Source organism: Phalacrocorax aristotelis, chromosome 21 (genome assembly GCF_949628215.1).
Source record: "Phalacrocorax aristotelis chromosome 21, bGulAri2.1, whole genome shotgun sequence".
Classification (NCBI taxonomy): domain Eukaryota; kingdom Metazoa; phylum Chordata; class Aves; order Suliformes; family Phalacrocoracidae; genus Phalacrocorax; species Phalacrocorax aristotelis.
The window spans coordinates 6200494-6228123 of record NC_134296.1 but is presented as its reverse complement, the minus strand read 5'-3'; the positions used below and the strand labels follow the sequence as shown (position 1 = coordinate 6228123).

The 27630-nt window shown below is 57.7% G+C and overlaps 1 protein-coding gene across 1 annotated transcript; it reads right to left on the bottom strand.

Annotated features, from left to right (window-relative positions):
- Positions 1-877: 877 nt before the first annotated feature.
- On the bottom strand, positions 878-27542 carry MAPKAPK2 (MAPK activated protein kinase 2). The gene is made up of 10 exons (XM_075115636.1): positions 27172-27542; positions 6962-7101; positions 5209-5273; positions 4371-4450; positions 4136-4262; positions 3590-3665; positions 3285-3409; positions 2893-2978; positions 2725-2805; positions 878-2461 (listed from the first exon to the last, which is right to left on the bottom strand). The coding sequence occupies exons 1-10, from the start codon at positions 27421-27423 to the stop codon at positions 2318-2320; spliced, it is 1176 nt and encodes a 391-aa protein (XP_074971737.1). The 5' UTR covers positions 27424-27542; the 3' UTR covers positions 878-2317.
- Between the last annotated feature and the right edge of the window lie 88 nt (positions 27543-27630).

The window sequence follows — 27630 nt, the reverse complement described above, 5'->3', positions numbered from 1 at the left end:
CTGTGCTCGGAGCCTTCCTGCTCTGTGGTTTGGCAAAGCTCATGGGCAGTGGCCCCGTACTCCCACCGGCCCAGTGCTCAGCTCAGGGGCTGCAAACGTGCCCTGGGGGGATGCTTGGGGATCCCCAGCCCAGGGCTCAGAGCTCCGCCCGAGTCCCCCAGGGAAAAGCCCCACATGTGGGAAGCACAAAAGTGATGGTTTGGAGTCAAATGACCTGACGGGAGCCATCCAAGACCCTCTGCAGCCCCTGCTGCTGTACCTGCACCCCCCCGTGGCAGCCCCTTCACTGCTTCTTCACCCCCAGGAGGAAAAGGCGGGTGAGGAAGGCATCTGGGGGATCTCTCCACTTCCTCCTCTCCCACAGGTGCTGCAGCCTGGCATGGGGACGAGCAGCAGCAGCAGCTCCCCGCAGCCATGAACCCCAGCGCAGCACCCGCCGCACGCCCCAGGGCCGCCATGGCGGAGGTGACAGCGGGGAGCGGGCAGGGCTGGTGGCAGCCCCAGTCCCACGCGGGCCCCAGCGCCCGCAGCCCCAGCACCCACAGCCAGGCTGCGATGCCGAATGCGTGGTTCCCCCTGCCGGCACCCGGGCGCAGCACCCACGGCCCCACGGCCCGGGAGGAGGCACACATGCCAGGGAGGAAATCCTATTTGCAGCAGCCAGGACAGACCCAGCCACAAGATCTCAAGTGACTGTCCCCAAGCAAAGGGATTCTGCAAGGACAGAGATGCTGCATCTGCAGAGAACAACCTGGGGGAGCTCAGCCTCTTCGGTGGGGGGAAACAGGGCAATTTTAAGACCTCAGGAGAACGGCTGCCCAGCCTGGAGCACCACGGTGTTTCTTTGCAGCCACGCAAGCAAGGAGGAGAGACTGGGTGACGCATTAAGTGTCTTTAATCCAAAGGACTGAAGAGCAGACCGGGAAGATTAGTATAAGCCAACAGACAGGGGGAAAGATGGGAAAAAAAAAAGAAAAAAAAAAAGAATAAAACCAGTTTTTAAAACAATTAATTCCATACAGTGTCTAAAAGATCACCTAAAAACTAAACATTGCCTTAAAAAAATTTTTTTCCCCATTCGAACACATTTAACACGGTGAAACATTGTGACAAATAATAATAATAATAATAATAATAATTCATGTACTAAACGCTTCGGAGCAGCCATCCTGCTCCCGGGAGCAGAGGATCGCTCCCAGTCCCTGGGGAGCCGGCGACAGGAGCAGCCTCCTGGCAGGACCCACACTGGGGGGGCAGCGGGACCCCCAGCCCCAGCCAGGGAGGGGGCAGTGCTGTCATCCCAGCCCAAGCTACAGCCCCATGGCATCCCCACCCCCTCCCCACATCACCCACTTTTTCCCCGGGGACCCCCAGGACAGCATCTTCCCCGGAGCTGGGGGCTGCGGGAGCGGGCAGAGGCAGCGGGGGAGCATCTTTTCCCCACGTTCCCGCGGGGCGGGGGGATGCGGGGGGCCCTGGCCTCCTGCTCGCACCTCGGCCCCGTCCACCCCCATCCACCCCTGAGGTCAGAACTGGATTCCAGGCACAGGTACAGGCTGCAGCGGCCATGGCAGGGGGAGCCACGCGCAGCTCCGCGCCCACGGACACGACACACACCCCACGCACAGACAGACAGCAACACAGACGGCGCTCACGGGGAGCCCTGCGCGCCGCCGGGTAGAGTCAAGGCTTCCAGGTCAGGGAGGGCTTTGGGGGCGTTTTTGGCTACCGTGCTTTAAAAGCAGCAGTTTTTCAGGCCAGCAAAGCAGCACAGCGTCCGTGGGGACCCCCCACGACAGCCCTGCCACACGCAGTGGGACGGGAGAGAAGGCAGCTCTCCCTCTCCGCCCCCCTGAGCCACTCCCAAGCCCGAAGCCCATCTCTAGCCAGCATCCACGCAGGGAACGCACTGTCTGGTTTTCAGCTCTACAGTAGTTTTTAAAAAATATTTATATGTTATATACCCTAAAAAGGTGACCACAGGAATTTCCATGTTTTGGGAAGGAAGGAAAAGAAAATAATAAAAATAAAAACTGTTTCACAAAATTAAAAAAAAAAAAAAAAATCCAATTTTCGGCAGCGTTCACCTACAGGACAAAACCCCCGGCCGCCGTGTGTGGATCTGACGGGGGAATCTTACCGCCTGCTCCGGAAAGGTCAGAAACACAGGTGAGTAGCTAAAAATAACTAGTCTGGTATAAATGTCTGAATTCCATGCGCTTGATATAACAGTCTGTTTCTTTTTGTCTTTTTTTTTCTTAAAAAATATATATATATAGTTATTGCTTTCTCAAGGGCCGGCGAGCATGGGGCACCCTCAGTGGGGGAGCGCGGCGGGCTCGGTGGGGTTTGCTTTCTTTCGCCTCTTCATCAGCAAAGGGTTTGAGGAATCTTCAATTTTCTTAATCTTGATTTGTTCGTAGTCCACTCGCATGGTGGCCAGCGCACTCGTCATCTCCTCCTGCAGGCAGGCGGCACAGGCAGCACCGTCAGCAAAGCCCTGCGCGGACACAGCCCGCAGCCCCCCGGGGCAGCTGCCCCCCTCCGACCCCTGGTGGGAGCAAATTGCTGCAGGGGCTGAGGATCCCACTGCCAATTTTTCCAGCCCCGAGCTCGCACCGAGCCCGAATTAGCCCAGTTTGCAATGAGAAGGCAGAAGCGGGCAGTCCCCAGATGGCCCCCGGGGCACAGAGCACTTCAGACAGCAATGGAGAGAGGTTTTACCTTCACATCCTCCCACAGATCCTTCTCCTCTTTCAGCACGCGGCTGGTGTGCAGCGGGGTCTGGGGCACCTGCATGGATTGCTGCCGAGAGAGCGTCAGAGCATCAGCTGAGAGTCGCAAGCATCCCATCCTGTCCCCGTCCCGCTGCTGCATCAACCCTGCGCTCACCATGATCCAGGGGTGGTTCATGAACTCCGTTATCGTCATGCGCTGGGTCGGATCCGTCTTCAGCAGGTTGCGGATCAGCTGCTTAACTGGAAGGGTTTGTGCAAGGCTGGGTGTTAGTAGGTCCCAGGGTGGCTCTCCCCGCGCTTCACCCCAAGCCAGCGGCCCCAAAATGCCTGCACATGCCTCCCGTCCCTTCCGTGCCACAGACCTCACCCTGGTCAAACCCTTCAGCAAAACCCTCTTGAGCAAAGAGGTGAAGCTGCTGCACCCCCAAGAGGTGACCCACGATGTGCCCAGGCTTCCCCCCAGCCTTCACAGTGCTGCTGGACACAGGGCTGCCCCCAAAGGGAGACCTCGGCCCAGGGACAAGCCATCACGGGGACCACATTTACCTTCCTCTGACACTTCAGACCATTCAGGGTTGGGAAACTCATACTGGCCCATTCGGATTCGCTTCTTCATGCCGGGCGAGATGGCCAGGCCATGGTTGGAGTAGAAGGGGGGGTACCCGCATAGCCTGCACCAGGAGAGGGAGGAGAGAATCAACACGTCGCCCCAAAATCCTCCCCAGCAGCACCATGGAGCACAGGGCAACGCAACTGGGACAGGTTCAGCCCCGCCAGCCAGCAGAGGAGCTTGAAAGCTGCATCCTCCCCTTCTGACCTCGGCGCGATGGAGAAGGACCCGTCAGACTTACAGAATGTACATGATGACACCGAGGGACCACATGTCACAGGACTTGTCGTACTTCTCCGGGCCCAGCACCTCCGGGGCTGGTAAAGAGAGAGACGAAGTCCTGAGTCAGAGTGGCAGCGCCAGGCTGAGGGATCCGACCATCCCACAGAGCTGCCTGCGGCTCCGTGCGGTCTCGGCAGCGCTGCTCAGAGCCCAGGCTTCGGCACGGCCACGCAGGCAGCAGAGGCAGGAGCGGCGCCGGGTGCTGCCGCCTCGCAGCCCCGGGCACAACACGAGAGGCTGCAGCACGGGTACGCAACGTATGGGCCGCACGCACCGACACCGCGCTCGGAGCGGCCCATCCTGCATGCGCCAGCGAGCAGCAAACACAGCACCCACCTGCACCCAAAGCGGTCCCCGGTCCCAAGCACCCCAGGCAGGAGTCGCCCCCGACACCACGCTGCGACTGAGGCTCCGGGCTGGATGCAGGGGTGATGGGTTGAACATGGCACCGTTCAAACCTCCCCGGCTCTGCAGACCTGCAAGCTCAGACCCTCCAGCCACTTACCCACGTAGTACGGCGTGTAGCACGGAGTGGCCAAGGAATTGTGCGTGGTGGTTTCTTTAGCAAAGCCAAAGTCCGTGAGTTTTAGCACAGCATTGGGCCTTTTGGAGGTGTACAAGAGGTTTTCCGGCTGTGAAAATACAGGGAAGAAGTGGTGAGCAGAAGAGCCGGAGCAGCCTCGGCATTGCCATGGGCCGAGCAGGGCTCGGCGCCACCGGGTGAGCGTGCAGCACGGTACCTTCACGTCCCGGTGTGCGATGTTGATCGAGTGCAGGTACTGGATGGCTTCCCCAATGCTCTTCATTATCTCTGAAGCCTCTGAAGCAGAAAACAACACCATCAGAAGCCTTTATAGGCAAGCCACAATGAGCACTACTCCCTGGGTTACTCTACAGGCCAGGAGCCAAAGAGCATGGCTGAGGCCAAAGAAGTTTCCTCTACTCAAAGTCCCCTTTTCCAAGCTGGAGCACCCCCGCAGGCACCCAGCCCTGGGTCGGGAGCCTGCAGCAAACAGGAGAGAAGCTCCCAGGAGGAGGGATGGGGCAGGCTCCAGCTGCTGATCCCAACACCCAACCACACAAGGCCCAAGGAAGGGCTTGCTCTGGGGTGGGGGAGGCTGACCCAGCCCCTGGCACTGCCAGGGATGCCAAATCTGTAGGGAAAGCAGCTACGAAAGCTGTTCCCTGTGGGATGTGGGGCAAACAGGCTCAGGGTTTGGATTGTATGAACACTTTTCCTGACCATAGGAGCAGAGCGGAAGAGGTTCATGAGATCTATGAGAACCACAGAACCTAGTCTCCATTTTTTGGAGAGGGGTGCGTGCTTCTGAAGGTCACCAAAGCCCCTGCCTGTGCTGGAGTGGGATGGACAAAGTACAGGGGAAGCTGAGAAAACACCCCCAAATCCTGCTCTCAAGTGAGCGTGAAAAGCAGGGCCACTTGCACCCACATTCCTCACGAGCAAAACCCTGCTGGGGATTCAAAAGAGCGATTGAGGGAATGAAACAGACCAGAAACTCCTATAAACAGCAAGAACTGGTCCAAAGATGAAACTCCACATCCCCGCAGGCTCCATACCTCGTTCTGTGAAGGCCTGGTCTCCCCTGTCTTGAATTCGGCTGAAGAGCTCCCCGCCGTCCAAGCTGGAAGAGAAGCAGACGGCGTTAGATGCTGCGCCGCCCATCTCGCACCCCAGCGCCAAGCGGTACCGAAACCTCCGATGCTCAGCCAGGAGCTGCACAAGTTCAGCAAGAAACAAACCCCTTCTTCACCCAGGCCCTTGGGTCGGTGCTTCTGGGCACGGGGTGTTTCAGAGCCTCCTCCTTCCAGAAATGAGCAGGGCAGAGGCTTTGCACCAGCGCTGGGACGCCAGGTGCAAGCGGACGTGGTCTCCCCACCAACCCACAGAAACACATTTACAGTAAAGACAACAAACATGGCTCGAACGTGGCGAGAGCACTCCCGGCATGCCTGGCCTTGTTTAGCTCACAAGCCAACCGCCTTGCTGGCGCACTAACCCCATGCAGAAGTGCTGAGCAAAGATTGTGGCACAGGCAAGGTGTCAGCAACACTGACATGGGCTCACCGATGGGATGGGGGAGGCAGAGGCTGAACCCCACTGCAGCAGAGCAAGCTCTCACGTAGGGCATTGGAGAAGAACCATGGAAGCCTTGGCATGGTTCCCCCCCACAGCCAAAGGCTCCCCAGGTACCCTAAGGAAAACGTTGGCTCCCGGAGAGATCAGGAGTGAGATCAGGGATAATTCTCCATGAGAACAGGGATAACGGTGCTTCCTGTCCCTGCCTTATCTAACTCAAGCAGAAACAGTTTCTGGCTTCCCCAGAGCAGATAGCATCTCCTGCAAGCGCCCTTGACATTCACTGGACATCTGCAATACAGATAGCATGCAGCTGCCAGGGGCAGCCGCTGCACGGAGCGTGCGAGGAGGCACCCCGTGCTCACGTCAAATGCTGCCTTGCGATGGGTGTTACACCAAGAGCATCCCTCGGACAGCGGGGAGCTATCGCAGAGACACGCTGCAGGGAGCCATCATTGCCCCGGGGACTCGCTTCCTACCGTTCAGCTACTGCTTTCTTCCCACACAAGCAGATAGGCCGCACAAACCTTTCCCATCCCTGGCTGCCCTGTGTCCCAGCACGGCTCTCAGAAGCCTCTTCCCGCACCAGAGCCGCTCGTGCAGCTGCCATGCTGCCTGCCCTGGTGCTGCTCGCAGCGCTCCTCGTACCCGCTGCCCCCCCAGGCAACCTACCAGCTTGCCAGAGGAGAGGTTTTGGCAAGGAAGCTGCATCAAATCACAGCTGCGGTTGGGATGTGGTTTCAATACTTTCCCCTTCATTCCTCCTCCTCCCCAGGTTATATCAAACATCTACCCAAATCAGAAGTTGCTCAACTGCTGCTGCAAGAGGTGCAACAGCATTGAAGATGCATCAGCTCGGCTTGGCTGCGTGCTGCCCAGCAGACCCCACCGCAGGCTGCCAGGAACTGACTGAACCGACTACCCCAACTTTCAATGGCCAGAACCACAGGCCTGAGGGCTCCTGAGAGCCGAGCGCGTTTTCAGAATGACTCAGAGCCAGTGAAGCTCCCACCATCCCTTCAACGCCAGCAGTGCAGCACCTATTCCAGGGCTTGCATCCCTACGGCTCTCAGGTTGCTCCTCCCAGCAACAGCACCTCCCTGGGGTCCCCAGCACGCGGGCAGGGGTGCAGGAAGGTGCTCGCCCCCTTTTGGTATCGCCTCACCGTCCCCGCAGGGCTGCGGGTGCCTCCGCAGGGAGAGCCCACCTGCAGCGGCAGCACCAGGGACTCACCACTCCATTACGATGAGCAGACACTTCCTCCCCTGGTAGAGGTTCTCGTAGACGTCCATGATGCGGACGATGTGCGCGCACTGCGATGCCCTCCAGTGCAGCTCCACTTCCCTGCGGGCCTTCGGGCAGTCCTGCAGCATCTGCAAGAGGAGTGAGACCGTGTCAGCCCCGAGCCCCCAGGAGAGCCAGACTGCCAGCACAGCGCCCACCGGGGAAGACAAAGGGGTGAAGGTCGAGCGTGGGTGCTCTCCGCGGGCAGCATCAAGGCAAGCTCTAGCACGCTCTATGCAATGCCTCCATCCCCATCTAGTGGGAAGAGTGTGAAGCCACCCATCCTCATAAGCTTCTTGCCCTCCCTTCCGAGGCTTGTAAAAGCTTATCCCAGCTGTCTGCCACCTCCCTGCCCTCTGAGATGCCTCCCCAGGTGCCCGGCCAGCCTGTGCCACCAACCAACAAGATTTCGTACTACAGTTATGACCAAGCTTCTGCACACTGGTACCTATACCCACTGCACCCTCGGGTGCCACCAAGCACCCTCGCTCTCCCCTTTGCCGCCCACCCATCACGTCCCGTGCATCAGCCGTCTGCTCCATGGGGCTGGCAGGACCCTCCTGCTCTGTGCCCTTATGTACGGGCCAGGCACAAAAGCACCCTCACAGCAGCTTCGGAGGCCACCAGCGCCCAGCCATGCGTGCCTGGGGAGGGGACAAAGCAAACAGCCAGATGTTCCCTAAATAGCAGCTTTTCTCACAAGCGGCAGCAACTCTTTAATGAGGCCCTCACCCTTCCCAGAGACAACTCACAGTTCCCAGGTGCAGGAAGGATTGGCTCGTCTGTCACAGGCTATTAATTACCATGTTTGTCAGGATAAACAACCAGCCTTAATTATTATGCTCCTAAATACAGCGCAAACAACGTCTCTATCTTAAGCACAGCTCATTTTCCTTCCTGACTCTCAGGGCCGGGCTCAGGGAAACACCCCAGAGCAGGTTTGCACCTTGGTGCACCAGCGGGCAAGGGCATGTGGAAACACATCTCCGTCCACCGTGTGCGGCAGCAGAAAACAGCAGGTTCGGTCATTTTACCAAGACAGACACAGAAACATGCTTCTTGCCCCTCTGCCCTCTCCCGGCTGAGCTCCTGGGCTGCTTGGCGAAGGAGAATGGCCAGCCGGCAAGCAGAGGAGCATCAGCCCCTGGGATGCTTCGCTGGCCTGGCAGGACCCGAAACGGTACCCAGTGCATGGCAAGGACCCCTCTGCTGCAGGGGGATTTCACAGGAGCAAGGGTTAATGCTTGGTGCAGCCCCAAAAGACGCACACTACCTGTTTATGAATGAGACGCTCGCTGACGGCGCTCACGTGAGCCCTGGCAGAGTAACGGCAATTTCCATTCCTGCCTGCAACAGCGCTTGCCCTTTGCCACACGGAAAGGGACAGGTGGGAAGTGCCTTTCAGCCACCCACCCGTAACCCCGACACTTGGGTGCTTGGTCACACCTCTCCCAACTCCTCGGCTCTCCTGCTTCCCAAGGCAGAGAAAACCCATGCCGGTGGCCGGGGCACGGGGTGGCTTCTGGCATCAAACCACCTGGAAGCTCAGCGAGGACCGAAGTGGCCAAGCCACGCTTTGCACAACTGTTTGACATCATTTGCACCGACAGCCTCGGGGCAAAAGGAAGACAGGGCAGGAGGTTGGACAGCCCCTCCTTGCCCCTCTATTGCTTAATTACCCTAAAAACCGGATCCTGCTGAAGCCATAAGCAAGCGTAGCGCCAGCCCCCCCAGCAGCCGTGCAGGCAGGGACAGGGCCTGGAGAAAAGCTTGGCTATTTGCAGCTCCGCTCCGAAGAGCCTGGCGCGGGAAGCCAGGAAGCTGAAGAGAAAAAAACAATTTGTAATTACGCGCTGGGAAAATAGAAAAGCAGGAAGCAGACTGTTAACATCATTCTGCACAAGACAAACAGGAGATGTACAGAAATACATATCCCATTTTTAGAGGTCACTCAGAGAGCTTTTAAAGGAACTTAATTGTATTTCTAATGAACTAGGAGGCAGCAGCCGCCATTACCTGTACTAGCACAGCCCTGACGTTTGCTTTTGTACTCGGGCACCTGCAGGCGAGCAAACAGCTGCCCCAGCGCTCTCAAAACACCCTGGCTGAAATGCAGCTGCAGCACCAGCCGGCCTCCCTCCGCTCCCCTGCCGGCCACGGGATGGAGAGGCTGCTCACCCGGCTGGGAGAGGCGGATTAAGCCTCGCTAAGAGAATGATTTGGTCTATTTAGGAAATGTTCCCGGTGGCAGGTGACAGTGGCGTGATGGGGAGCTGAAGGCCAGATGCAATGAGGCTGCGTGGGGAAGGCCATTACCACTGCAAGGGGATGCAGGAGGGGCACGGCGATGCCCAAACCATGGTAGAAGCAACCAGGCCGAGCGTCACCCACGGCTCCCGCATAACCTCCGTCCTGCCCTCGGCACAAAGCACCGGCTCCCTGCGCCCCGTGCAGCTGGGGGCGTGCTGAGCACGGTGCAGGGGTGGGAAAGCACCGTTTGCTCCTGGTCTGGGCAGGGCAAGGGCAGCGCTTCCACCAGTTTCTCCCCTTCAGGCAGCAGCCGACAGCTCCCGCAGCCAACAACTTTCCCTCCCGCTCCCCAGCCACAGTCAGCAGCGAAACCACCGGCGGGTGACGTCCTGGCGTGACAGGCGTCACTCCGGTCACAGGAACTCCACATCGAACGTATTTGGGTGTGTGTGGTAACACTGCCCGGATCCCTAATTTAGCTCTGGTATCCAGGGCAGAAAGATTTATATTTCTTGGCTTGCCACGAGGACGCTGGAATGGGAAAAGCACCTCGTGCTTCCCTCAGGTTCAGCAAGGGTGAGCTGCCCCCATCGCACCCCAGCTGAGGGTACCAGCCTGGGGATGCTGTGCCCTCCCACTGGCTTCAGAGCAGCTTCAGAAGCAGGAGACTTTGCAACCGCCGTAATCCAGAGCACAATCCAGAGTTAACCCTTTGCAGAGGGGAGATGGCAGCAGATGTGCAACCCGCTGGAAACCCCCAACAGCCCACAGCTGCTTTCAGTTCAGCTTTTCCTTCCCTGTGATCTCCTGTTCCCCCTCCAAGGGCAGGCTCCTTGGAGATCAACCTCCCCATTATTTCAGATGGGAAGCGTTGCAATACCTGCTCAGCTCTCACCAGAGCACGAGCCGAGGGCTCCAGCACCGGGGCAGCAGCTGAGCCCAGCAGCCCGGGCTCCGCGGCGGGCAGTAACCGGATCCCCGCGTTACACAAGCGTCCCTGGGACGAGGGGCAAGGGCAGCGCTGCGGAGGGGGCTCAGCCACCGCCTCCGAGCAAAGCCAGGTTTCGCCCAGGAGGAGTCACGTGCGTTTCCCTTTACAGGTGCTTTAGATGTTTGCTTTGCAGCCGGCTCAGGTTCCAAACCTCCTCTTGTCGTCAGAGCACACCTACACATCCGGGTGTCCCTTCAACGCCGTGTGGGACAGGGGACAGCCAGGAGAGCGGTGCCACCCCAGAGCCCCACACCGTCCCATCCCATCTCCACTTCCCACCAGGGCACCTGCCCGCAGGAAAGGAGGGGGAGCTGGGAAAGGGCCACTTCACCCTCATCGCAATTAGGGAGGAAATTCATCTTTCAGCAGCATTTCAGCTCCCCTCACAGCAGCTTGACACCTCCGAGATTTCGGCAGACGGCATCCGCTGCCATTCTGTGCCCTGGCTCAGCCCAGGTCCCCCAGGAGCTGTTTCGTGCTATGAGTGAAATCAGTTACGTGCAAAGCCAAACACACTCATTAGCTTCACTAAACCCCTCAAGCCAAGGTCAGGGGACGGCACAGCCCAGCCCCTGCGTCCCACGTGCTCGGGACCCCCCCCGCAGCAAAGGCTCCTCCCAGGCTCCTGCAGCAGCTCCAGACTTTTTACCACCTTTCAAAGGCAAGCCCTGGAAGCAGCTCCTAAAACCAAAACAGCTCACTGGGGTATCTGCAGGGGGACGGCACCCACCCAGCAAACCCAAAACTGGCCAAGCCGCCTCCGTAGCACAAGAAACGGGGCTGCAAACTGAGCGGGCTCCAGCCAGCCCTGCTGCTCCCCAGTCATCAAAAACGAGCTTCAGCTCACATGAAAGGGCTGGGGGCTCTGTCCTGTTTGCTCGGCAGCACGTCGGGCTGAATTTCCTCCCCATCACCTCTCGCCAAGCGCAGCGAAGGTGGGTGGGCACAGGGAAGGAAGGAAGACGCCAGAGAAAACAAGGGGGCTGGAGCCGCTCACGTTCCCTCGCCCGCGCGTGTCCTCAGGCAGCACTGATTCAGTCTCGCCGCCTCCTCCTGGGATGACGAGCCGTGAATCACAGCAGGTTCACCCAAGAAGCTCCCTACTGCGTTTGGGGAGGAGTGGGACGATGCTGTCCCGCTGTTACTTGCCGTGGGTACCACCGCAGCGAGCCACAGGAACATGCTGCGCTTGCTCTGCTTGGCAAGATGGCCCTGTCTGAGAGCTTGCAAGGGAAAACTCACCTCTCACGGGTGAATTCTATGAGAATTGAGAATTAGGCACATACTGGCACACCAAGCTGTTAATTTTCCAGGGCTGCCTCTCTTTGCTCTGGCTCCACGCTCACCCTGGGCACTCCAGCTGCTCTCGCAGGCAGGGTATTTTTATTTCCGTGTGCATTTTGATCACACCCGATTCACCTCCGCTCCCAGCAGAGCAGCACGCGCTGCATGCCTTGCCTGTGCAGCAACTGCCCCTCCGACGACCTCCGGCAACAGGACCCACGGGAGCATCCCCACGCCGCCCCAGGGAGCTCCCCTCAGGACCTGTCTGCACCACAGGGGTTAAAAACAAACTGTTCTTAAGTTGCAACAAAAATAAACCTACAGTAAAGAAAGGCAGGCTGTCATCCTCCCGAGTTATCAGCAGGGGAGCAGAGCAGAGGACCCCCTGCCTGGGCTGCACACACAGGCTCTGGGTTCCCCTGGCTGGGCGAGCACAGGGCAAGGAGCATTTTTTCCTAATAAAGCAAAAGGGTTTCTCTTCAAAGGATTTGCCTCTTCTAATCTTTCCATGTGAACTGGTTGCCAACTGGCGTCAGCTGCTTAACGCGCTTGTAGAGCTGGTGCTGGATGCTTTGCACATGCGGTTCCCACCTCGCAGCACAGGGAAGGCAAACCCCCATCGCCCCCTGCGGGCACCCGATGAGGCACAGCGCTGGGGTTCCCGGGGGGAGCCGATCATCTCCCATGTCTTCTTTTTCTGCCTTTAATGCCAGCACACTGGGGGACCCCAGAGGTCACCACCCCAAAGCTGCTCCAGCCTCTGCTGGAGGCGGTTCGGAGGGAACAAGCAGCAGAGGAGCACGGAAGGAGCAAAGCTTCCTTCCACTTTTACTGTTTATTAACTACGGAAGAGAAATAAAACCACGAGTCCCAAAGCCCATAAGAGGAATTATGTTCCAAACACAGGGAAGTTCATAGTTCCATCACAATGCAGTAATGACGAAACGTGCGGCTCAGGAAACCTCCCCCACATCATCGTGGCGCTTTATATAAACTTTTGCATTAACCCCATCCCCGCTGCTTACATCCACCATCACCAGCAGCACTCAGAGGCGACAGGACTTTTCTAAACTGGGGATCATTTCTGCTCTGCCCACACACATGGAGCTGCGGTCTGTTCCTGCCTGGAAAGCCTTAAGCCCCAACAGACCAGGCAAAAGCCTCTTCCTCATGTTCATTTTACCCGGGGAAAGCCAGAGAAGAGAAATGACGTGTCCGGAGGAGGAGCCGCGCATGGGTCCCGCAGCATCCTGCCCGCAGCCTGCCCCAGCCTGCCAGGGTGACTATTTAGAAGGGTGGCTGCTGCTCCCTGATGGAGATGGCTTCATCAGAGCCCCACAGTTTGCAAGGCAGGACAGAACCAGCCACCAGCTACCTGCCTTCTGGAGGGATGGTGGCTGGTGCCACCAGCACCCGGGTGGATGCTGAGGCTTCGACCATTCACGCCAGATGCATTAGTGGCTTCATCCCCACCTCCGTGAACAAAAGGTCATCCTCCACATTCACTTGCCTCAGGGAAGACAGAGAGGTTGGAAAAAGCGTCCCAGCGAGAAAGAATTATTCAGATCGCACAGCTACGAACGGGGAAGCAAGCCTGGAGATGCAATTCAGGCCGAGCAAACACAAACTGACACACACGCTCGAGCTGCTCGGCCGCATTCTCCGAGTCTGAATTATCGGAGCGCTTGGAGGAAGACCCGGAGCCATCTCGGCGAGTGCAGGGAAAGCTTTCCCACCGCGCGGCCGAAGACAAGCAATAAGCCAGGCATGAAGAGGCTGCGTGTGCGAGGGGCGAGCTAAAAACCTCTCCAGAAGCAGCCAGCGTGCTCAGAGGCAGATGCCGGAGCGGGTGGCCTCATCCCTGCTCCTGCGGGCGATTTTGCAACGGGGCGGAGGATGGAAACAGGGTGAGGGAAGAGGCGACTATTGCACCGCGCTTTCACAAGGAGACCCGCCGCACCGGGGCCCCACAACGGTTGCACAACCCCCGTGCCCCATGTGCTGCCACCTACCCAGCCCACAGCTCCCACCGGGGTCCGAGCCCACAGGGGGATGCTCAGGGACCCCCACTCACACAGCCCCCTCCTCCCCAGGGCATCTGCTGAGCATTTCCTCCCCCTGCGACAGATGCAGCAGCTATTCAGCCTTTTCAGGCTGCAACAAAAGCCTCTCCAGGCACACAAAGGCAAAGAGCAGAAGAGAGGCTGGGGCTTAAATAAGAGCCACCTGCCAGGGGCCTGTGCCCCCCACCCCGCAATCGAGGTGCTGCCCCCCCAGCCAACCCCGCTCTACAGAGCCCATTTCTCAGCAGCAAAAATATACTTGGGCCATTGATTTCAAGGAGATGAAGCTCTGAAGGGGGTGGCCCCGAAGCAGTGCCCTGGATGCTGAGGGAAGGGCCACCAGGGCGGTGGGGACACCAGGGACGAGGCCGTAGGGAGGGGATGGGCAGGAGGGGGCTGTGAAACTCATGGGAAAAGTCAAAGCAGGTAAATGACAACAAGGTGGCAGCATGAAGCATCCCCACTGACTCACGGCACCAGCAGCAGGCTGGAACTGGTGTTTAACGAAGAGAAATAAATAGTTTCAGCTTCACGTGTCTGAGAAAAAACAAAATTAGGGGCCCATTCAGTCCCAGGTTTTTGTTTTGGGATCATCCTCTTCTCCCTGTACATCACAAGCAGCACTGGGACCTGGTGACTCACCCGATGCTCGTCTCTCCAGGAGGCACCAGGGCTGGCGTTAGAAGCCAAGACCCCAGCCCAGGCATCAGCCATGGTTAACAAGGCCCCCAGGTCGCGCCACGCAGTGGGATGCCCCGGGAGGGCACAGGGAGCAGATCTGGCTCGAGCAATGGAGCCACCACCCTGGCCAGGACCTCCAGGATGTCGGATTCAGGGAGACAAAGGGGTCATGACGGCCAAAATGCCCCAACCCAACCCAGCCCTTCCTATGGGCATCCGAGATTTCACTTCCCACCAGAAGCCACCACAATGCCGGGCTGGGAAGCCTGAGCAGGGAAGGGAGGCAGCCGCTCTGGGGCAGGGGGATGCTCAGGGACCCCTCTCTGCAACCCAAACCACTGCAGCCCCCCACGCCTCCGCCGCATCCCCGGCAGGGACACGCTGCAGCCGCCGCGGGTTTTTATGTGCACAATACAAAGCGAAAGGAAAATAAGAAGCCACAGGAGGGGCGGACATCTTCACATGAGACATGGCCGCAGCCAGCGGATCTGCTCCACGCACAGCCCCTTTACTGCCGCCTCCTTGCAAAGCTTCGGGGCCAGGGTCAGCTCCTCCTTCCAGCCCCTCCCCAAGCCCCATCCCTCGCCAGATCTCCTACCGGAGCTGCCGAGCTCGTGAGCGGAAAAGTGCACATGTGTGCTTTTATGATAGGAAGTGGTTGATATTTGCAGGCATGATTAATATAGAAGTAAACACCAAAGTAAACCATTAACTCAGCGCTGACCTATGTCCTTTGCACTTCCCTCCTGCAGGCACAGCTTTAAAAAAAAGCCCTTATCACCACGCTGGCACCCTCGCTCCCCCGGCACGGCACGGTACCGCCTCCGCCAGCCCCCTGCACGGCAGCTGGGGGCTTTCCCTGGCGTATCAGACAGGCGGACAGACCAACAGACCAGCTCAGCCTCCACCATGCAGCCCACAGACAGCACCAGGTGCTCGAATCATCTTTTTGGGTGCCTTGCTCCATCAGCCCCACAGCAATCCGGGGGACAACCCTGCCTGACCTCGCCATTACCTCCAACCCCAGGGACAGCTCTGGGGGGATTGCCTACACCCACATACCAAAACTGCTCACTTTTAAGCTGGAACTTATTTAGGGGAGAGGCTCGGACCGCCCAGACCCACGTGTGCAAGCAGAGGAGCCACAAAGCCCTGCCAGAAGCCCCAGTAACACCACCGCTTCCCGGCAGCCCGGCCTCACACCCCTGGGCTCATGCTCTGCCCAAAAATGAAGTTTCTTGGGGCTCGGCCCATGGGCAGGACCCACCGTGGGACAGAGAGGTGGCTGCCACCCCCTCCCAGCCCAGTGACCCTGCCTGCTGCCTTTCAACACAGACCTTAGAGCAGTGTAAATAAATGTATACTAAAATATATCTCTTTAAAGAAAAAAGAAAACAAAGCCGCACCAAGGCCAACCGCTCCTGAAGCGCCATTCACCCCCGGCGCTGGAAGCGGTACGGCCTCGGGACACGTTTCTTCCACCAGTGCCAAGCCTGAAGAGGGTTTAATTTATGCGCCCTTGAAGCTCGGTGACAAGAGCACGTTTTGCACCATTCTGTCCTTTCCTTGGCTGTTTGTTTAGCAGAGTTTCACCCTCCTCATGGGGTGTCACCACCAGGGCACAGCGAACACCTTCCCCGAGATGACGCCGGGGTGCACAGCCCAGCTGTGGTGCCCCCCACACCCCAGGTCACCCCGGAGGTGGCGAGTCCCCCGATGCAGGGGCATGACACAGCGGCGGCAGCTCTGCCTTCACCAGGCAATCCCAGCAGGGCTGCAGATAGGAGCATCCCCCCGACAGCCGGGACCCAGAACGTGAAGCCTTGGAGGCTTCCAAGAGGTGCCAGTCGAAGGGGATGTCACTGCTTATGCTCGCAGGGTGAACCTGCACAAGATGTGATGGTTGAAGCGGTTTGGAGGCTGCCAGGGCCTCGGGGCTGGGACCACGGCTCTTCCCTGTACGAGATGAACAGCACCCGTGCTGGGTGGCTACCGCTTTTGTTGACAGCGGGGTTTGTTTTGTGCAGGGGAAGGCCAGGACAGGAGTGACACAGGGATTTCGTAACACGCCTTTGTCTGCACAGGCGCTCGGCGAGGCAGGGGCCCCGCGGCCACCAACCGCCCTCCTCTCTCCACCTCTCGCACAGCGAACAGATACAAAGCCTCCAGCCCCACGAGCTGCGATGCAGTCGGATGCACGAGCCCACCTCCGGGGATGCACAGGGCGGACGGTGCCCCGGTGCGCGCCGGCAGGGAGAGGGGCTGCTGCGGCTGACCCACAGCAAGGCGCCTAAGGAGGAGGGATGCTAATGAAGGAGCAGAGGGAAAGGGGAGGATTGCACCCCGCTGGGTGACTAAGAGCTGTTCAGCGGGTACGCATCACCCACCTCTTTCTCCTCCACCGTCTCCCCCCAGGCAGAGCTGCTCACCGAAAGCCGGGGCTGCTTGTGGCTCTCGCTAACTGCGGCCACCCTGCCCCGGCGAGGCTGTCCCTGCACCCCAGGCTGCTCTCCTCCTCCTCTTCCTCCTCCCACCACACAGCTGCTGCGCATCCCCAGCGCCTAATAGGACCTGCAGAAGAGCTGGTGGGACCATCCATTTGCAATGAACCCACACGGGTTAAGAGCCACGCAACACTCCAGGCTCGAGACCGAACCCTACCTATGGTCATACGCTCCCACTTCACCCACCACAGCAGTTAGTATTTTTGGGGAAATCATGGACCCTTAAGCAATGCAATAATAGGCCAAGAGCCTCCTGCCAAGGGGCCGAGCAGGGCACTCTTCCTCCACCAGCCCCTCTTTCCTCCACACCAGCCATCCTTAAACTCTTTCAGCTGGAGGAAGACACAGTTGCATTTCTATTAAAAAAAAAAAAAAGCCCTTCTTTGCATCCTGCTGGCATCTCATTAAAGCTCTCAGGACACAGTGGCTATTATTAGCTCCCTCCAGGCTTTCGGGAGCCCCGAGAGCCTCCGTGGCACCTGTTGGCAGCAGCCGTGCGGCCACAGAGCCTGGGAGGTTTGGCGAAGCCCAGACCACCAGCATCCCGGCCGGCACCATAACCTCAAAGCACCTCAGCCAACAAGCACCCAAACCTCACCACGAAGCACCTTCTCCCCCTGGACATTACTGAGAAACACCGGTCTCTAGGGGCTGCTCCCATAACAGGATCCTCCCCAACAGAAAACACAGCAAGGGGTCGATAGCAGAGGTTTTATGCTCTTGCAACTTTTCAATATACAGCAAAAACCTACACACACTGGGAAGGACTCACTGATGTTCGCATGGATGCCTGGTACCCCACTGCCAGACAGCGTTTACCAGCAGGCTCCTTGATTTCTTACCAAATACAACAGACAGCAAGCGCTTTGGACACATTTTGCCTGTTAGATTAGAATGGAAAGGGGATAAAAGGATAAAAGCAGGGACATTAAACAAGCTAACAAAAAAAACCCTACTCCTGCAGCTATGGCCGCTCCCCCGGAGGGCCGGGCTGTTCATCCTGGGCATTCCCATACCCAGCCTTTAAAGAGAAACCTCACCCGACGCACAGCCTTACAGACACCAGCTCATCCCAGGGCAGCGTTAACTGGGGCCACCCAGGAGCAGAGGCAGCCCCGGGGCGCAGGGTGGGCAGGGGGATGCTGCTCTCTCCAGGCTGGCTGGCTGGGGGCTCCTGGGTCCTGCTTTGTATGAATTTAAGCTTTTTCAATCCTATTTATTCAGGAAAAGAGCTTAGGGCTGGGGGGATCCAAAAGAGCAGACAGGCCAGCCTTTGTGCGGCTCAGCCGCCCGCCCACCCAAGGGCTCCAGCAGCCCCCACGTTTCCCCGTGCAGCCCCTGCAGCAGACTGGAGCACGCTGGTAAGCGGCCACGCTGGCATTGCCACTGCCCCCATGGCCCCGCTCCCCTCCAACTGCCCCTGCAAAGCCTGGAGCAACGCCTCGAGGCAGCAGAGCCTCCGCTTCCAATGCAAGAGAGAGAAATTAAGTCTTCAACAGCCCGTATGAGCATCACCCCCACTGCATCACCCCCATCTCTCCCTCAATGAAGTTTATGGCTCTTTCCAAGGCTGGTGAGAGGGTTTGGATTCGAGGTGGGTACCAGATCCAGATGTTTGTCACTGGTTAGGAGTTAAGTCACTAAAACCCTCGAGGCACCACCACCACATCCCACCCGAGCTCTCCTTCCAGGGACGTTCACCTGGTTCTTCCAGTGCAGTCTTTGGGGAGAAAGAATCATGAAAGGGATGTTTTGGTAAAAGCCAGCCTATGCTTGGCAGGTCGAGCACCTCTGCCCTTACTGCGGAGCCTGGCAAAACTGAGTTAACTGGCTACACCGAGTGCAGCCAGAAAACTCTCCTTGCTCTTTTCAGCTGGACCCCACAGGTTTAGAGCCCTCCCTGCCCTTCAGTTCCTCAAGGTAAAGCCCAGAAATAGGAATATCAGCCAAAAGCACTGCACGCTGGGGCACACAGAGAAGAACATCCTCTTCCATGAACTCCTCCAGACTGTGGCAGAGGGCACAAGCTGTAGACCTGCTCCAAAGCTCGTGGGGAGCAGCTCTGCTCCCAGTCCTGCCCAGCAGCTGCCCGGGAGGCTCCGGAGCTGCTGTTAGCAGCATGCAAAGACCACATTTTAATGTGTTCATAAACTCCTCAGCATCTTACTCACCCAGGCTTCATCAGCCCAGTATTTGCATCTCTAACACCAGGCACCCAAGGCCGGGCTGGCCGCCTCCTCTAGCAGCGAGGAGCTGGGGAAAAGGAGCACTAGGACAATTCCAAACCCCGCAGGACCTGGAGCACTTCCCTGCCGACTCCCACTACCCACAGAGCATCACCTGTCCTGGCAGGGACCTGCTCTTTATCAGCAGCTCTTCCTCACAAGAAAAGATACTGGGAGATTCTTCCTCAAAGTAGAGTAAGCAGGGTGGGACCTGAGACAGGGAGGGAGATGTCAGCAATCCTGCTCCAACACACCCATGTGGACCCTCACACTGGGAATGGGGTCGGTTCCTTGCAGGGCAAAGCACTGAGGACAAAAGCAAAGGCCCCGGCAAGCCTCTGCGCAGCTCCTGGGACAGCAAGGGGGAAGACGTCCTCTCTGGGAGCCCAGGCAAGCGCACAGCCAAGGGCTGCAACACCCTCAGGCTCCCCAAAACAGCCGTACCCCCGTGCTGGTGCTGCTCTACCCGCGGCACGGGAGGTACCCACCCAAAAACACCGGATTCGCAGCTCTGATGACCTCCAGGAGATAACCCGGGTTTAAACTTCCCAGCAAGCCCGCCCTCCCCAGCACCGCAGCAGAGCCACTTATGCAAGAGCCGCCGGGGTTTTCTTAGCGATCTGCCCCGTGCAATGGGCAGCAAGGTTGCGAAATGGCTGAAGAGGAAGAGAGAGTCACACCAGGCCCAGAGGGGACCGGGCTGGCAGGAGGCGGCTGTTACGGGCAACGATGGCTCCCACAGCCCGGCCGTAACCGAAAGCAGCAGCTTTGGGAGCTGCGGGGCCACGGGAGCCACCGCTCTGTGGGTGACAGGGTGCTGTCACCCGCAGCGGGGCTGCCCTCGAGCGAGCACAGCCCCTGCCTTTTTGCTAAAACAACTGTTCTGAAGCAGTCTTAAACACTGAGCCAGTAGATGCAATAAGGCTGTCATTACTACTGAAAATAAAAACATATCCCTGTTACCAGACCAGCTCCCTGCTTTATTTTTTTTTTAAGTAGGCCGAGGATAACATGCATACTTTCAGGTTTGTTTTGACCTGATTGCATCTGCTCCCCTGCCACCCTGATCCAGTCAAGATGCCCAGGATGCCATCGCCATTTCCGAGCAGCGCCGCTTGGACCCGGCTCCCACCCGCACCTACGGGCGCGAGAAGCGACGAGCTGCGGCTACTGGAATTGCAGGCGGATGGGACACGCTGCCAAATTTCCACAGCAGCCCCAGCTTGTGTTCCAGCCGCATTTCCCTGAAAACACACATTTGGCAGGAGGTCCAAGGAGCCTTTCAAGAGGCTGCCCTAGCTCGGTGCCGCGCACCAGGGCCAGAGGACGCCGGGAGGACAGCAGATGGGGAGAACTGCTCTACCATTTCTGAACACTCAACAGAAGATGCTCCCACCCACATCTGCCCCATAGAAACCCAGGAGGTGCTGCACCCCTTGGGACAGGGACAGCCCAGAGTCCTGACCTGCTGTTACACAGATTTAGCCTGTTCCAGCATGAGGCATACGGCAACAACAACCCTGAGCCCAACTTACCCCCCTCTTCTGGGGCCAGCAGAACTGGAGAGGTTGAATTCAAGCAGAGCACCCAGGGGAGCTGGCTGCAGCCAGGGGCACACAAAGCAAGGCACCAAAGTTAATTATGATGACAAAGGAAATGAGCCCATCCCTCTGCTGACCCCAAATCTACAGCCCAAACCGGGTATGGATATCTAGCAAGAGCAGAGCTGCAAAGTCCTAGCCTGGCTGGACGCCCCAGGAACATTCAGATCTGGGTTTGCATTTTGAACTTTACCTCTGGTTTAGGCTACAGCTCGCTGGACAGCCAGGCACATGGTCACATGCAGCCCTGACGCCAACAGCTTAAATAATCTCATTACATATGACGGCAAACACCATGCCAGCTGCAGACCGCTCGAGCCAACGTGCTCACCTGCCCTCTCTGCTGGGAGAGCGTAATTTGTCCCAGCAAAGCACTGCACCTGTATCCCCCTCCTGACGGCAGGTACCATCCCAACACCCTCCAAATGACAGCGTCTCTGGCAAACCTTGTGTTTCAAGTCCTCTCAGGTCAGGGGGATCTACCAGCACTCGTGGACTCATGGCCATTAGTCCCTTCCTGGGGCCACGAAGGAAACAGCGAGTTAATGCAACAATCAAACCTGCCAGCTGCTATAATCCCCATCTCAAATTGGTAAGATCTTAAAAGGCTGAAATCTTTGAAATGACTCAGCCACAAGGTACAAAGAAACAACAGCTTAAAAGGCTGTTAAAGCTCTCTGCATTCAGACTCGCTCTTGCGTGCCCTGCTCTAACCCCCGCGTGCTGCTCCCCATCCTCCTCCGTAGGAGAACCAGCCGTAGAGATGAGAGCCCTCTCCAAAACGAGCCTCCAGACACCGGTCACGCACACGGTCCTTGTGCCAGCCAGAGCTGTAAGGAGAATATACTTTAGCATCTTACAGCCATGACAGACGAGGGCCATCCACGGAGGGGACGGGACCCACTTTCAGCAGGATGAGGGTCTCAGGGGCTTTTAAAATCCAACACCACAGTCACCACCAGAGATGGCCACGCTGCTCAGCAGCTCTGGACCATGCTAAATGCTGACTGAACATGACCGCCTGGTCTTGAAACAGGTTTCTTGGGGAGCGGTCAGGTAAAGCTGTGTTCCTGTGCCAGCCTCTGCAGCTGGTGGAGGGATCACCCTGGTCCTCACAGATCCACCCCACCCAAAACCAGCCTGCAAGCTCAGCCAGGTCCTGAAGACCCTCTCCCAGTTGCTGCCTCACCTCTGCTGCCCGCACCCCTGCCCACAGAGTGGGAAGGAGCCCAACGGCACGGGGCAGACGTGGGGCTGCGTGGGGGCTTCTGGCAAAAGCGGGGCCCCGAGAGCTGGCCCGCGCCGGGCTGCGGCAGCCACCCTCGCCCGCTGCAGACAGCCCCGGCGCGGCGGAGGGGAGGCAGCGCGTTATTCTTGGAAACCAGGAGGTGAGGTCATGCTGCCTGAATGCTGCAACTTGAGGCCAGACGCACAGGGCCAGTTGTGCTTGGAGAGGAGCCTGACTGCTGCAGCGGGCGGCCGAGCGAGGGCCGTCTGTGGGTCGGGAAGCCGGTTAAGTTGGGAGCTAGCAGGAGGAAAGGGTTTCTTAATGAAGGAGGGCTCTTTCCTCCCAGGCTCTCGGCACAGCGCGCAAACCCCAACAAAGGGATGGGTTTTTAAATAACATTGGCTACTGCCTCTGCTGCAAAGCCCTCGGACCACCCTGGTGTGGGGCACATGAGCCCACCATGAAGGGTCAGGAGATGCCAGATGCCAAACCCAGAGCCACGCTGCTCCTCATGCTGCAGGGACGGTCAAACGGCCGCTTCCGACCCGGATGCTCCTTTAGATGCCTCCCAGGTACCCACACCACCCTGCAGTCTGTCAGGAGTTCATTCCGTCAGACCCCAGAGCACATCCTGGAGGGTGCTGAGAAGAGAGAAGTCACCAATTCACTCTTTCAGGCCTCCTAGGCAGGAGCTTTCTAGGACTTTTCATCACCTGTGCCTACCCATCGTCCAGCAAATGCACTAGGAGACCTGGCTCTTGGGCTTCACAGCTTCAGGTTATTATTGATACACTGCTTTAAATACACGCAGTGCTTTGGAATAGGCAACACGTATCTGAAAGCTCGGCGTCTGCTCTCCACCCGCGGCAGAGCCAGCACCTCCGCAGACAAGCGCTGTCCTATACATCGGGCTTTCCCAACGCGTGCGCTGGCAGATGGCAGAAGCCTTGCTGAAGGCCAGCGGGAGCTCAGCGTGAATGATAAATTAAGCGTTTTACCTTGGCTATTAAATCACACGCACAGGGGCCATATTTCCATCCTGCAGGACGGCTGCCTGCGAAGGATTCAGCCTGGAGCAAACAGCTCAGCTCCTAAGCCCGGTCCCGCTTCTGACAGGCTGCGGGACCTTCGGTAAATCACTGCATCTCAGTTCCCCATCTCTGAAAACGTGAGAAACACCAACCTTCTTTTGCAAGACCTATGACTGATGCCATTAGATTATTATTAAGAGGAAGAACCCTGCCACTTCCTGAGCATGTGCCATAGCAAAAACCAAGCCTCTGCTCCCAGGCCGTTATCGGTCCATCTTGGTCATAGCTTTGACTGCTCAGAACATGTAATGTATTTACAAGAGATTAAGGCAAAACCTAAATTGTTTAAACAAATTCAAACCCCAAGTCAGTAGACTCCTTTGGTCAATGAGATAATAAACCACTGCCTCGGAAAAGTCCCAGTGATGTCACTCTTCTTTCCACAGCTTTTCAACCATGGCTTGCACAGAAGGTCACAGCGAAGACATTTCTGGTTATACAAAATACATGGTAGAGTTTTAAAAAAAAAAATTAATCCCCCCACCGAGAGAGGAGCAGAAGTACAGCAGACACAGGGCGAGTTGTTTCCCAGGAGCGTGAGCCCACAATCTTCATCTACTCCATCATTCAGGGGCTATTTTTCCAGCTGGATTTTCTGGGGAACAAAGCACTTGATCTCAAAGGAAGCTGCAGGAAGCCATGGGAAGCAGGGCACTTTGCTCCTCTAAACACCTCCGTAAAGAACGCTAGCCACGATGGCAGAGAGAGCACGAGGCCACCAGCTACACGAACACGCTCATCCACAGAGCTGCTCAGTTACAGCTACGAGACGCCTGCCCTATTTCCACGACAGGCATCTCACAAGAATAATAAACCACAGAAGTACTGGGCTCCTTCCTCCTTCTCCATCAGGGGAACCATCGCTCACAGATTATCTGATGAGGCTGACAGCGAGACAGTGTGTTTCGCAAACGTGCCCTGAAGCACCAAGGATGCTCCAGAAACAGGGCTACCAGAGAGGAGGCGAGCTTGCAAGGAGCCTCCATGGCCCTGCGAAGCTTTTCCAGCTCACCCAAGCTCACCAATCCAGGCGAGGATTTCCTGCTTTGAAGTCGGGGTTAGGAGTGGGGTTTGTTAATTTGTTTTAAAGGAAACCTGCTCCACGAAGAGCTCCATCAAGCAACACATACAACAGAGAAAAACTTGCCACCCGCTATTACTGGCCCTCACTCTCCCACCTGGCTTACATGTGATTTCCTTGCCGAATTAAGAAAGCCAGCCATCAAGCCAGCATCTTGCCTAAAGATTAGTCTTAAAAGTGGAATTTGTAGTAGGCGAGACAGACCTCGCTCCCAGCCCCACCATCGCAGCCTGCGTCACTAATGCCAACAGCCTGACCACAATGAACAACACCAAGTCAGGTCAGCGGTGACCTACATACAGCAGGGCCTACAGAAATTACAAGCCTAATGTTGCCTAGTAATAAATCACACCAAGGTACAAGGAAGAAAGGGGTAAGAAATCACCTAGGCCTTGCATTTCGGTTCCATTCATCACCTCTCCACAGACTTTATGTTCCCACCCTGCAGTAAATCACCGCGCATCACACAGGGTCAAGCCATGGGTGACTGGGACCGTTGGTGGCCTGCTTCCCCCCGATAATTCAGGGATGCCACATTTTGGGTATTGCTTGATACCAAAAAATAAAATAAAGTTGGGGGTGGGAAACTAGCAAAACAAACAATGAAGATCTATAAGAAAAGTAAAGGAATATCTCCTGTTTTCAACTAGGTACCACACCGCAAATAAAACTACCATCCATCAACTCACGCACATTTAATTTAATGATGCGTCTCTGCCACGGACTATTGCATCGGAAGGAGGGGGAAATTGGCTGTAACGGTGTCTCCAAGCTCACGCACCCCACAGCACTGAAAAGCTCGCTTAAGCAAAGTGACTCCCAGCAAAACCCAAACCGAAATACACCTCTGTTTGGCCAAAAGAGGTTTAAGAATGTAATAGTTGCTCAAGATCCAAGCAGAAGCACAATGTAACCAGAAGAGACCGTTAATATCAGGGGGAGACACAACTGCTTCCCTCCAGTGGGAGACTGCACTATTATAGAAGATTTTGGAACAGTAAATGTAAGGAGCGATGTTCCAAATGGAAAGGTTTGCTGCACAACCAAAGCAGGCAGCACAGAGAGGTTTCAGCTGTGGCTGCTGGCGATGGGCCATCAGGATTCTTTTAAGCATCATCTGAAGCATGACAGCTCGATGCAATCACTTCTGAGGATCCTGCTTTAGGTCATCTTTCTATGCTGATGCAGCCCATGAGTAATTCGGATCCCGGTACCTCTCTGCAGGTCACCGACAGAGATGTTACCCTGGCTGCGTACCGGAGGAGGGGATGAAGTCAAGCTCTCATCGCATCCAGTGCAGTCACCCCCACCGCGTTTGGGCTCGGCAGTTCAGTCCAAATAACCCCAGCCTCCAGCTCACGCTCACCGGGACGATCCGAGTACACGCCGGCTCGTCCAAGAGCCCAAACTGACAGCGTAGCAGTTTTTAAGGGGCTGGAAGGAATCACTTACAGTAGCAGCTGTGCCGCTCTTTGAAAAGCCAGAGACGCGTCCAACCGCTCAGCTAAACTCTTCTCTCCCCAGCAGGGACGTGTGAAGAGGCCGGGGCAGGGGACACAGGGAAGACGACCAACGCTTTTCCAAAGTGGAGATCCAGAGTCAAACATACCTCACCCTCCATGAGGCGCGCAGGCAGACGCTCTGCACCACCCTCCTACGTTACAACGCGAAGTCCTGCGCTCCAAGGGGCTCCTCGATACGGCCAAGGAACCAACACGAGTCGTGGCAGTAAATCCTGACCCCATCTGCTGCACCACGCTCTGGTACGGGCAAACCCCGGGCCCCAACTGTCCTACCCGTGCCGGGGCAGAGAGGAACTGCCGGCCTTCAGTCTCCTCTGCCATCCTTCCCCTTTCAGGGCTGCAAAAGGGAAGTGCTGGAATCTGCACTTTAAATACTTGAGTCAACTGCAGAAGCGAGGAGGAGCCCGCCTGCCAAAACAGAAGAGGATTTCACTAATTTCCAACCAAACGAGATGACAATACGTGTCATCTTGGAGCATGATGTGGTGCTGCTCACGAGAAATGCCTGCGTTTCCAAAGGAAAAGTTACGCTTTTCTTGTTCAGCTGAACCCCCCCTCCTTAACTGCAGGGGCTCAGCACCACCCCTCACCGACCCCATCACCCCTGCGGCGAGACTCGTGCCTCCAAAGCCACTTGTCCATTCATTCATTCCGGTTCGGAATCCCAGATACCAACAGATGGGCAGCTCTAAAAACAAAAAAGGGCGGGGGTTATGGATTCAGGTGGGTTTTTTTCTTCTAGCCTTCACAGTTCTCAGCGTAACGCCGAGGGTTTGAACAGCTCATGTGTGGGCGCAATTTGCATCGATGCTAGAGAACACGGCGCTCCCACCGAGCAAACTGCCTGTACCCGCGTCACCCGGCGCTGCGCTTGGCACGTCGTGAATCCATTCAAACTTCCCAAAGTCCCTCCGGCAGGGAGACACGCTCCCCCCCTTCACTAAGAAAGCTCATTTGAAAACAAGGAGACTGTCACATCGCCTAGCGCGTGCTAAAATACACCTCTGCAGCCACTGTTTACCTACGCGTCTTTCAAAGAGAAGCAACAAGGAATAAACACAACACCACTGAAATATCCCCTGAGTGAAGCGGGGGACAAGAGCCGCTCGGTATCCCGCGCCCTTGTGTACGGCCGGAGCCAGGACAGAGCTGCCACCAAACAGGGACACCCTGCGTTGACGCAACCGAGCGGCTCCGTGCAGGGAACCCCCCGTTTTGAGGCACAAACCCTGCGGCGTGACTCCGGCCAGGCCAAGGGTTCCTCTCCTCTGCGGACCCTCCAGGTGGGCAACCGAGGTGTCATTTTGCTCCGTTTCATATTAGAAAGCTGAAAACCCACGTCTCGGTGCTTTTAGTGGGGGGAAAAAATAAATTAAAGCATGGCGGGCCGGACGGGCAGCGGCCGGCTCCATTGTCCCGGCTGGCCCCGCTCCCGGTCACCACTGTCGCTCCCCGTTTTCCCGTGCCAGACCCCCCCCCACCCGGTCCCCGTCCCGCAGCAGACATCTTCCATCACTGTCAGGCGGCGGCGGCGCTGCCCGCCCCTCCCGCGGCCGCCCGTCCGGTCCCCCCCGAGGGCACCCCCGGTGGGGCGTGGGGGGGGGGGGTCGGGATTGGGGACACCCCCCCCTTCGCACCTTGAGAGCGAACTTCTCCCCGCTCTTCTTACTGAAGATCTCCAAAACTTTCCCGTTGATGCCCAGCCCCAGCACTTGCGTGGTGACCTTGTAGTCGTCCGTGATGGCATTCTTCCGGATCTGCAGGCCGCCCTTCACCGGGAACGGCGGCGGCGGCCCGTGGGGGGGGGCGGCGGGCGGCGGCGGCGGCGGCGGCTGGGGCGGCGGCGGGCTGGGGAAGCCGGCGGGCGGCGGCGGCGCCCCGGAGAGCATGGCGGGCGGCGGGCGGGCCGCGCCGGGCGGGCTGCGGGACGGGCGGGCGGCGGAGCCCCGCCGGAGCGGGACGGGGCGGGGAAACCCGGGGTGGGGGGGTGGGGGGGGGGGGCACGGGGGGGGGGTGAAGCAGCAGCTCCGCCGCCGCCCCCCGCCGGTGCGCCCCGGCCCCGACGAGAGCGATCGCTCCGGTGCTGCGGCTCCTCC

Coding starts and splice junctions, on each gene's coding strand:
- MAPKAPK2 (XM_075115636.1), bottom strand. CDS start 27,423: ATGCTCTCCGGGGCGCCGCCGCCGCCCGCCGGCTTCCCCAGCCCGCCG. Junction 4,263..4,370: donor TCGCACACCGGGACGTGAAG/GTACCGTGCTGC, acceptor GTATTTTCACAG/CCGGAAAACCTCTTGTACAC. Junction 3,666..4,135: donor CTACACGCCGTACTACGTGG/GTAAGTGGCTGG, acceptor TCTCTTTACCAG/CCCCGGAGGTGCTGGGCCCG.